The 10,965-nt window shown below is 51.6% G+C and overlaps 1 protein-coding gene across 1 annotated transcript; it reads right to left on the bottom strand.

Moving 5' to 3' along the window:
* Positions 1–1,133: 1,133 nt before the first annotated feature.
* Positions 1,134–10,534, bottom strand: CKAP4 (cytoskeleton associated protein 4). The gene is made up of 2 exons (XM_025462047.3): positions 9,893–10,534; positions 1,134–3,596 (listed from the first exon to the last, which is right to left on the bottom strand). Exons 1-2 carry the CDS (start codon positions 10,367–10,369, stop codon positions 2,274–2,276), a joined length of 1,800 nt encoding a protein of 599 aa, XP_025317832.2. The 5' UTR covers positions 10,370–10,534; the 3' UTR covers positions 1,134–2,273.
* Between the last annotated feature and the right edge of the window lie 431 nt (positions 10,535–10,965).

The following is a 10,965-nucleotide window of genomic DNA, read 5'->3' as shown; positions in this document are numbered from 1 at the left end:
TAAAAATAAATAAATACATGACAATCTATTAAATCACTCTATAGTCTGAGATTAAAGACTACACAAATGGTGTCAAGAGGAAGGTCTCAAGACAAATGCCTGATACAACCAACCAACCTGAAAAGAAACCAGAATCTCATTTTCTCCATGCTTGGAAGTTTAGGCCGTCCAGCACCCTCCACAATGGAGGGCCAAACTGGTTCCTAAACTAGTGTTTTCTATCAACTCTTCTACTTTAAAATAAAATTACAAATTATTTCTAACACCAATAAAGGGCCCATCCTGATTTGCAAACTGCTTTGGAAAAACATCAGCTAGGAGTTGTGACACCTTACGGATGCTGCCTCGGGACCCAGAATGACATATACAGAGTTCAGGGATGAGGGGCCCCTCCTGGAGGGCAGGAGACCACGTTCATGCAGGTCCTCCTCTCCCTCTACACCCTGGATGGGAGAGAAGAGCTCCTGCAGCCTCAGGCTCTGGAACAGGGCAGCAGGGGCCCTACCCTCGTGGTGGTGGAAGGTGGAGTTTGCTGTCACAGCAAAGAGCAAGATGGGTTCAAACCTCAGCCCTGCCTCTTCCTAGCTAATAATGATCTCCCGTGATGCCTGCCAGCCTGCTGGCCCTCTAACACAGGGAATGATGCCGCCCGCCTAGCTCCGGGGAATGTTAGGAAGATACAGGGGCCTATTCAATGCTTAGCACAAGGCAAAGCACATAGGGACTTAACAAACAGTATCTGAAATCACTTTTCCCAAGGAAAATGGAGGCTGAAGGTCACAAAGATGGTCTAAGACCAAAGTTCTCAAGTGGGGCTGCACTTTGCAACCCGAAGGGAGCCAGCCCTCTCCATTCACGGAATTGAGACCCCTGGGGGCAGGCCCAGGGATTGCTTCAAATGCCCAGGGATTCTAGAGTTAAGTGGAGGTGGAGACCCTCTACAGACTAATAAGAGTTGGAGTCAGGGGAGGACCTGTAACAGTCAATCAAAAATCTGTCCCCAGGCGTAAGAGTGAGGCCATCTTGGTTGTAGAATTGAAACGAAGTCTTAAAATTGATAACTTCCCGATCTTTCTAATCAACAAAATACATCACAATTGCTAAATTCTCAGAAAGCAACCACTCTAGAAAAGTCGTAACAAAGCTCAAGTGTTTATTAAGAATTAAAAATACTGTAAATAAGCCATACAGTTCATTTCACAGTAAACTAAACAAATCTTTTTTTTCTCTTTTCTTTTTTTTCTTTTTTTCTTCTTTTTTGAAGGGCAAGACAGCCATAAAAGAACAGTACAGCTGGAAGGGAAACAGCAAAAAACTACAGAAAACGCACACATTCCTCCTCACTGACAGATGGGGTCTGCTCTGACAGCAGACCTCTTCAAGGACATCATGGTAAAATAAAAATACTAGGCCTCCATTCTCTGGGGGAGACAGCCCATGCCTCTGTGGACAGCTCTCATAACACATTTCTGGAAAGAAGCCAAGGAGTCCCCTTGCTGAGATTCTAAACCTATGTATCATCTGGGGGCCCTACACAGGTCGGCCACAGGGGTCTCTGTGTGGTGTTGTGCCTTCACATTCAGAACCATCTGGATTCTTTGCATAGTTACCTTTGAGATCACAGGATGATCCAGAAATGGAAAAGACACCACCCCACACCACGGGAAGTGACCATCAAGTCAAGCAGCTGGTTCTGATTAAAATCCAAGGGTCTTGTTCCCCTCCTAAATCAGAGCTGACACTTGAGAGTTTTAACCAGTTTAAAGTGGAAGACAAGAAGTGAGTGACAGCTCATGAAAACTTTGGCTGGAAGTATTTTTAAAAAGTAAAATTAATTTTCTTTAAAGAGAATTAAAAAGAAAAGTGCCTACCCCCCCCCACCCCACTTTTTTTTTTTTTTAACTTGAAATCAGCCAGCCAGGCAAGGTTTTCTGAGGTTATAGTTAATCTGCTTCTGTTAATCCTCAGTTGAAGCCATTCTTCTCCTGACACTAGAGACATCCTTCCTAAAAGATACCTCTGATTTGCAGGGGCCAGGCCTTGAGGAAAACCACTCAACACAGAAGCAGAAAACTTGAGAAACCAATGATGTGTGGTAATCATCATAAATAAACTGGGCACAAAACTAAAATGCCTTGGTGCTCGGGGAACGGGTGTCACCCCTTTTTAAGAGGGGCCAAGAACGTGGAGGGTAGGGTGCATGGGAGAAAACAACACATTTTTTGGTCATGAGACACTGGACTTTAAATCTGCACCCTGCACACGCAATTCATTCAGACTTTTTCATGAATCTTTTCCACTTTCAAAAACAACCTATCTAGGTCATTTCTCAGGTCATCTAGCAAGCCCTTAGCTGATTCCAGGTTGTTCTCGTTGGTTTCTATTTTCACTGAGTAGGCAACCAAACTGTCCACAGCAGTCCTGAGCATCCTCAAGTCCGACTCCACTTGGCTGACTGAGGCTTTGAGGTTGTCTAGAGAAGAGAGTCTGTCCAGGAAGTCCTGAGGCAAGGGGGCCGCCCGGGCCGGGTCCTGACCCAGCAGCGTCTGCACCTGCTCTTGCACCTTCTGGAGAGCCTCCACAGTGCTGGGGAGCTCACCCACACTTCTCTTCAGCTCCTCCACGTCACTGTAGAGCGAGAGCTGGGCCTCCCCCAGGCTCCTCACCGTGCTGGCCAGGCCACCTGTGTCAGCCTCCAAGGGGCCCAGGCCGGCCACGTGCTCCTGCAGGGTAGCCAGGCGCCGCTCCTGCTCCTCGCTCTTCGCCAGCAGGGTCTCCAGGTTCTCGCTGTGGCGTGCACAGGCCGTCTGTACAGCGTCTACCCCATCTTCCACAGTCTGGAGCCTGGAGTCCAATCCCTGACTCTTCTCCTGGAGTGCCTCTAAAGACTCTAAGTTTTTATAAGCCCCATCTTCTTCCGGCCTCAGGGCCTCAGTTTCTAGGTGGTGCAGCTCCTCCTTGAGTTTCCTGATCTCCTCAGGAAGGCGGGAGGTGACCTCCTCCGACTGGAGAAGCTTCTCTGTGAGGGCCTGCAAGGTGAGGTGCTCCGAATTGGCCGCCTCCTTGAACTTCTGCTGCTCCTGCTTGAGGCTCACCAGCTCCTTGACTTCAGTGTAGACGTCAGACTCCAAGGTCTGGAGGCTGCTTCTTAGGGCCTCGATGTCCTTTTCTCTGGACTTCACAGACAACTGTGTTTCCTTCACAACTTCCTTCAAAGCTTTCAAATCCTGCTTGTACCCCTCGGAGTCTTCCAGAGAGGCAACCTTCGCCTTCACATCGTTGATGTCCTTCTGGCTCCTCTTCTGGACCTCGGTGAAGATGGCAATGTTGTCATTGATGGACTTGGTAAGTTCCGTCAGCCTTTCCTCCACCGTGTTCTCCAGAGACGTGAAGTCCCGCTCCCGGGCATCCTTCACCACATGGATGCCATCAGAGAGGTCTTTGAGAATCTCGTTCTGGAGCTTCTGCAGAACTTCACTGATCCGGTTAATCTCACTCTCCCCTTGCTTCACAGCTTTCTCCGTGAGGTCTTGTTTATGCTGGGAGCTTCTCAAGATGGACTCAAAAGTCCCAAATGTGGCTTGAAGAGACTGCACCTGTAACCAAAATCCACAGGTTAACTGCTGAGACAAGCTGATGAGTTTTATGCAATATGGCTATATTTTTTTGCCTGCCCAGCTTCCAGGTCCCTCTTCTGGAACAGAACAATAATTGTCTTTGGAGAACCTTCCCTCCACATACAGTCCATGCATTTTGGGGGGGACCAACCTAAAGGCTCTTTCCAAGTGCTTCAGGAGTCCTCTCTCCCGAAGCCACAGTGATCAGCCCAGGGATGGGCATATGGCCTAAGGTCGGCCAGTCAATTCCAAGATTCCTGTTAAAACGACTGGTAAAGAAAACTTTTTTCTACTGGGATTGCCAGCTATAGGATGAGGGAAGCCCGGAGAGGCTCAGACTGGCACATGAACACCAGACTACGAATCAAGCCAGCCCAGAGGGCAAATCTGAGAGAGGCAAGACCAGGTCCTGAAGACACGACCTGGATCTCTGGACACAGCTGTACCTGAAGGAATTTGCTCTTTAACTTTTTTGTTTCAGTCAGTATGCTCTTGTTCTCCCTCCCTCCCTCTCTCCCCCTCCTTCCCTCTAAGCCAGTTAGGCTGTGTTTCTAGCTCTTGCAACTGGAAGTCTTACAACTTTTTACAGGAAGAAAGCTGAGGCACATGGGAGACACTGGCCTAAGAGGTAAGAGCAAGGGTCAAGTGTCTGGCTTGCCCCTTCTAGCTGTGTGGCCCCAACCAAGTCACTGTCCTCACCAGAAAATATGACTGTGGTCCAGATGTTCCCTTAGCATTCTCTGGCTTTGTGAGCACATTATGATCCTGTTTGCCATGACACACACATTCTAAATAAACTCTCCCCTAACCAAGGTCTGACCTGGGAAACTCTCCAGGTGCTGGTTTGATGTGCCAAGCCTGACAGGCCGATGACTATTGGCACGCAGAGCTACCTAAAATGCTTTCTTGAAAAAAAAGGAAAAAACAAACAAAAAAAGATTCTGAATCTCTCAAGTCTCCAGTTCTAACCACCAATTCACAGGAACATGCAAGAGAAAAATACACCATGAGGGTGCAATCAGCCACACTCACAATGTGGGAAGTTCTACATGACAAATAACCAGGATCTTCAATAGTTAAATGGCATTTTTAAAGAGGGAAAGACAGGAAACTATTAAAAGAGTTTAATAGTTTAAAAGAGATTTATCAACCAAACGTAATGTGTGGACTTACATGGATCCTGACTCAAACAAAGCAACTATAAAAAAGATATTTTTTAAGGGGTCAGGGAAATCTGATTTTGAACTAGGTATTAAATGAGAATCAAGCATTACCATTAACTTTGTTGGATTAACTATATTGTGTTTTGCCAAAAGGAAAGGGAAAAGAAGGAGCTCCTATTTGTTAAAAATAAATCCTGAATACTTTGGGTGAACTAATGCATCAGTCAAAATTTGATCCTGGTTTGATATCCACTGGGTCTGCAAGGGCAACACCAGCCCTCCAAAGGGCCTGGACCTGCACCACCAGCGTTTCTGTAGGCCTGCGCCCACTGTTGCCTGCTGATTCTCCCGACTGAGGACAGGCCATCCTCTCTGCCCAGGCTGCAGCCATTCGGCACACCTGGACCATTTCCCAACACCCAGAGCTCTGAGAACAAGAGAGACCAGGTGGACACCCAAAAGGGGTGGAAGAGAAGGTATGGAGTCACACTGCTCTGACTCCAGCCCCAAAAGAACAAAACAAAATGGGAGGGAAGAGGTGGTAATGGAATGAAACAATAGGAAAAAAAAAAAAAAAGCATTATTGAAACTGGGGTTCATTATATTGATCTCTTCTGTTTACACATGAATACTTCCATGGCAAGAAGTGAAAAAACAAAATAGCATGAGCTCTGGAACCAGACTGCCTACATTTGAATCTTGGCTTGGACACTTCCTAGCTATGTGATCTTCGGCAAGTTACCCAGCACATCTGTGCCCTGGTTGCCTCTGCTGCAGGATGGGAACAAAAACAGCATCTGACTCCTAGGCATATCTTGCAAGCATTAAGGGAGCAAATATATCTAAAGCTTTAATTGTGCCTGACAGATAGTGAATGATCAACCAACGGCAGCTATAGTCTTCATTACTGTTTAATCTTTCTTCTGGGAGTACCTCAGAAGTCAGGAGATTCTGAGACCACCCTTAGCCCAGTGCCAAAGGTTAAAGCTACAGAAACCACAAGAGGATGCCTGGACTCTAGTTCCAGCCCCACTTATAACCAGCTCTGTGAGCACAAATAAGTCACTCACTTTCCAGGTCCCAACTCCTCGTCTATTAACAAATAGGTTTCTAAAGTCCCTTTTGGTTTCCAATAGTCTTGTGATTTTAAGACACATTAGAATTAGGTTTTCTAATTCCAAAATACTAGACAAGTTCCCTGTTCAACGAAATATAACCGGAGTCATAAAGGATAATTTGAGAAGGGACCAAGGAGAGCTCACCTCCAAAACTAAGTTATTCAATCACAGCACCTGTCTGTTCTGTAATCACTCAGAAGAGAGGCACAAATGGGTAAGCACAGTACCTGCAACATGGCATTCATTCAGTGTTTTCTGAATGAATCAGGAATTGATTAATAGCGCAAAACCTGACGAAGACTGAACTGGTCCATTTCCCCTCTGATCTCTGTCACCCAACCTGGGCTGGCTCTTTGCAAATGGCCAGGAAGAGGACTTGATCCAAAATTATGGATGAAACCAAACACACCAACCCCCAACACTGTGAAAAGAACATAGAAATCACCCCCCTATTGATGGTGCTGTGAGCTGCTCATCTTTACATGCAAAGACCTCATTATAATCAATATGCAATGGATGCATCTGTTCCCCCAACATATGTGGGGTGGCCACTAAATGGTGGGCAAGACACCAGAGAAAAATAATGGCTAGAACAGATCCCCACACTTTGAGGAGCTCATAGCACGGGGGAGATAGTGGTGGCTGACGTTCAAAAGGCCACTTCCTGTACAGTAAAAAATAAGCAAAGGACTTCAGAGACATCATCTCATTACAGCCTCAGAATAACCTCATGAGTTGGTGGCTCCCACTGATTTCCAATTTACAAATCTGAAGACTGGTAAATGGTCATGTTGAGCATCAAAATCCCAGAACATATGACGTCACACCCTGTGCTCTTAACCTCTAGTGGGGGAGCTGGAGCAGAGGCATGTTCAAAGTGCACTGAGTGCCTGGACGTGATGCTGCTACACCAGGAGTCCCGACTCCTCCAGAGCCGAGATGAAAAAACAAAGAAATGCAACCAGAGAACTCCCTCTTCCACAAAAAGCTGCTCATCTCATTCAACTGTCCCTCCTGGGCCTAAGCCTACTCCTATCACATTACGCTACCCTGGATCCGCCAGGCCAACATAGGCCCTTCACAGCCTCAAGTGAACTGCCAACATTTTCTGAAGCCCGCACCCATTGTGCCCACTGAATATTCCATGTGAGGAATATGCCCAGGCTGCGGTCATTCAGCAGACCTGGGGCTTTCCCAACACGGAGAGCATCTGCAGAATGAGACCAGTTGAGCACCCAGGGGAGTAGAGTGCTTCAAGTCACACTGCTTTGACTCCGATCCCAGTTCCCCAACTTAGGGTCTGTGTGTGACCCTCAACGAGTAGCACACCTGCTCCAGGCCCAGCTGGCCCACCTGTGAAACTGTGCTACTAAATGGGACATGCCTGCAGGTGGCTGGAAGCACTTACTAGAATGCCTAGACCATAAGGAGTACTAATTATGAATAATATTATAAGTATACGTTCCTGCTAAGAACCAAACCCCACCCCTCACCTAACATCATAGAGTTAAAAAGGGGCTCCAACTGAGGCTGTTAGAGGAGCCGTCACTCTTCAAAGCAAAATAACTTACTTACCGACCACCTCAGAGGTGTAGACAAAAGTGGCCACACACAATGACAAACCTTAATACTGTTTTGGGCACATTCTGAGTTCCACGTCACTGAACTAAGCTTTAATGAAACACCTACCATGAATCTGGCGGGGCATGGGCAAGATAACAAAATGAACAGACAAATGGTTAGGAGTGTTCTAGGAGCTAACTGCAGTATGAACCCCAGCCCTGACCCTTACTAGCTGTGGAACCTTGCAGTGACTCTGCCTCCGCGTGTCTCACTCCCCTTGTCTGCAAGAGGAGGATCTACTAGTGCTCACCTCTCAGGGCTGTTGTGAGAGTCAAAAAAGAGGAGTACAGAGTAAATACGAGGTCTTATGTAACAGCTTGATTACACTGCTAAATTAAAAAGAGAGGTCAGGGCAGCCGGGTGGCTCAGCAGTTTAGTGCCACCTTCAGCCCAGGGTGTGATTCTGGAGACCCGGGATCGAGTCCCACGTCGGGCTCCCTGCATGGAGCCTGCTTCTCCCTCTGCCTGTGTCTCTGCCTCTCTCTCCGTGACTCTCATGAATGAATAAATAATAAAATAAAGCCTTTAAATAAAAAAAATAAATAAAAAGAGAGATCACTATTTCAACAGTTGACAGCCAGGTGGATCCTTAAAAATCTGGATGGAGCCCTCCCCTCGCTGTGCTGATAGGAAAAGTGAGCCCAAAGCAGAATGTAACATGCACTTGGCTTTGATAGAGAAGAGGCAGGAGCCAAGAAGAAGGGAGAAGCAAGGGAGAAGCAGAGAGAATAAAGCCCTAATTTCTTCAACTTGATATTCAAGACCTCCCCCATCGGGGCCTCAACTTCAATCTCCTGGCTCGCTACTTTCTAAACGTTACTTGGCTACAGGCAGGGCAGTCGGTCACCTGCTGTCCCTTCAACATACTCGATAGCCTCCCTCGCTTTGTGTCCACTCCCTCTCTCAACAGCTACTGACCATCAGCTAGGTCTAGACTGGCACTGGGCCACTGGGATACAGGCCTAAGCCACATCTCTCTTCTGAACTCACACAGCAGTGACCCTTACCTGAAACCTACTTATGTGCTGCTCTGCAAACATGATTTGCACCTTTTACACCTCTGAACCCCCCTCCCACCACCACCACGGGGCCAACATGCAGCCATATCACTATCAGAATTCAGTAAGTACTGTGATTGATTGGTAACTGGGTGGATGAAAGATGGGAAATGAGAGGCTAGTGGTTATATACTCCAGCAGTCTGTCTGCTTCTTAAGAATGATTTAACATCAGGATAGGCAAAGCAGCAGTGCCTACTCAATTCCCTTAGAAAAGCCACCTCCCTTGGCCTGCAGCACAGAGCAGGCTGACTCATTCCAGTTGCTCTGCCAGTCTTAAGAGGAAATTCCTAGTCCTGCACACTCCACAAAAGTCGATAGAAACTTGGCAGGGCAGGCAGCATGCTGGGAAAAGGAGGCAGCAGTTCCGGGCTCAGAAGTGGTGGCGGGATTTTTTGTTTCTATCATACAACCAAGTTTCATTGAGCAATAATATTAGTGGAGGCCAGAGGAGGAGTGGTGAGAGTGAAGGGGCTGCACTTGGTGTGGAAAAAAAACAGACAGGGTGGAATTGAAGAGGCTCTGGGGAAAGCTGGGTCCATCCATACCTGAGAGAGGCCTCTGGGGACCCCAAACCTGGCAGCGGCCTAGACAGTCTGTCTCACCAGCCTGGGTCTTTATCAATTCACTTAATCTCTGTAAACCTCAATCTTCTGGCCTGGAAAATGGAGTCAAAACTGCCACGACCGCTCCCTCCCCACCAGGGTTGCTGTGATGATTAGATAGTGAGTAAGCCCTCTTCACATCTTGCAAATGTGCCTTGCGGTATTACTCACCAGAACCCTCCAGTATCTGGGGCCTTTCCTCTAGAGCTGGCACATTACTTCAAAGGCCCACATGGGGACACTGGTCCGCTAGCAGACAGGCGGCCAGAAGCTAGGGAATATTTCATTTGAACTTGGCCAATGAGTAGGATTACTTGCGTTTCCTCCTCCGGCATCGGGATCTACTAAAGCGTAGCTCAGGGGTCTCCCGCGGGGCAGCCCAGGTGCGGCCTTGCCTTGCCCGGGCTCCCGGGGATGCGCCGAGGTCCCTTCCGACCTCCTTTTCACACGACGCTGCCCATTCGGCGGTTCCTAATCCAAAAAGAATGGGCTCCCAGGGCCGGGCGGCTTCCTTACAGGCCACCGCTAATGCCCTGTGACAGGCCCTTGGCCCACCCTGGCCGGCCGGCCCGACCCATCCTCGCGGCGGCCCAGCCCCGGGCCGGTCCTCCGCGGCCATTAACAAAGGGGTCCGGGGGCCGCCGGGCCCCGGGGGCTCCGGGACGGGCCAGGGCGGCGGGGCCGCGGGCGGGGGAGCCGGGGGACCCACCTTCTGCTCGACGCCCTGCAAGCCCTGGCCCAGCTCCTCCCTCTGCCGGGAGAAGAGCTGGTGGCCGTGCCGGACCTGCTGGACCTCCTCCAGGACGTGGTGGACGCACCAGCCGGAGAAGCCGGCCGCCGCCGCCAGGGCGAGGTAGAAGAGAAAGTTGAGCGCGCGGCCGAGCCTGCGCGAGCAGGACGCCGAGGAGGCGGCGGCGGCGGCGGCGGCGGCGGCGGCGGCGGCGGCGGAGGAGGAGGAGGACTTGCCGCCGCGGTGGCCGCCCTTGCCGTGCGCCTGGTTCTGCGGATGCTGCGGCGGCTGCTGCGGCGGGTGCGGCGCGGGCGGCGGCGGCTGCTGCTGCTGCTGCGGCGCCGGCGGCGGCTTCTTCGCCACGTCATCCGCGCCGCCCGACGGGTGGGCGCCCTTCTCCGCGGGGCTCGCGGCGCCGTGGCCGCCCTTGGAGCCCCTTTGTTTGGCCGCGGGCATGGCGGGCGCGGCGGGTGAGCGGCGGGCTGCGGGGCGAGCGAGCGAGCGGGGCACGCGGCCCGGAAACTTCCTCGGGCTCCCCCGGGGCTGGGCGAGCGGCACGCGGGCGCTGCCGGCGTCGGAGCGGCCGAGAGAGCGGGCGAGCGGCGGGCGGCGAGGAAGGAGGCCGGACCAGGCAGGAAGGAGGAGGGGGCCTGCCGCCGCCGCCGCCGCCGCCGCGCCGACCCCGCCTCCCGGGAAGGGCGGCCGGAGACCGAGCCCGCAGGGCCTGCCACGCACGCTGGGCCGCCGGGCCCCTCCCCCGCCGCCGCGACCCGCGGGAGGGGGCGGGCGCCGCGGGGTCCACGCGGACCGGCTGGGGGCGTCCCAGGCTGGTCGAGGCCGCGGGAGGGGGCGCCGAGGGGAGGGCGGCGGCCGGGGGCGGGCTGAGGCGGCGGGAGGGGGGGGAGGGCGTCCCAGAGGGGCCGCGGGGCCCGGGGGGGTCCCAGCGGGGGGGGGGGGGGTGTCCCAGATCCACGGGGCCTGGGGGCGGGGAGGGGGGGTGTCCCAGCGGGGGGAGGGCGTCCCAGCGGGGCCGGGGGGGTGGGGTGGGGAAC

The sequence above is a fragment of the Canis lupus genome, chromosome 10 (genome assembly GCF_003254725.2).
Source record: "Canis lupus dingo isolate Sandy chromosome 10, ASM325472v2, whole genome shotgun sequence".
Taxonomy (NCBI): domain Eukaryota; kingdom Metazoa; phylum Chordata; class Mammalia; order Carnivora; family Canidae; genus Canis; species Canis lupus.
Note: the sequence above shows the minus strand (reverse complement) of the source record. Positions and strands in the feature narration are given on the sequence as shown.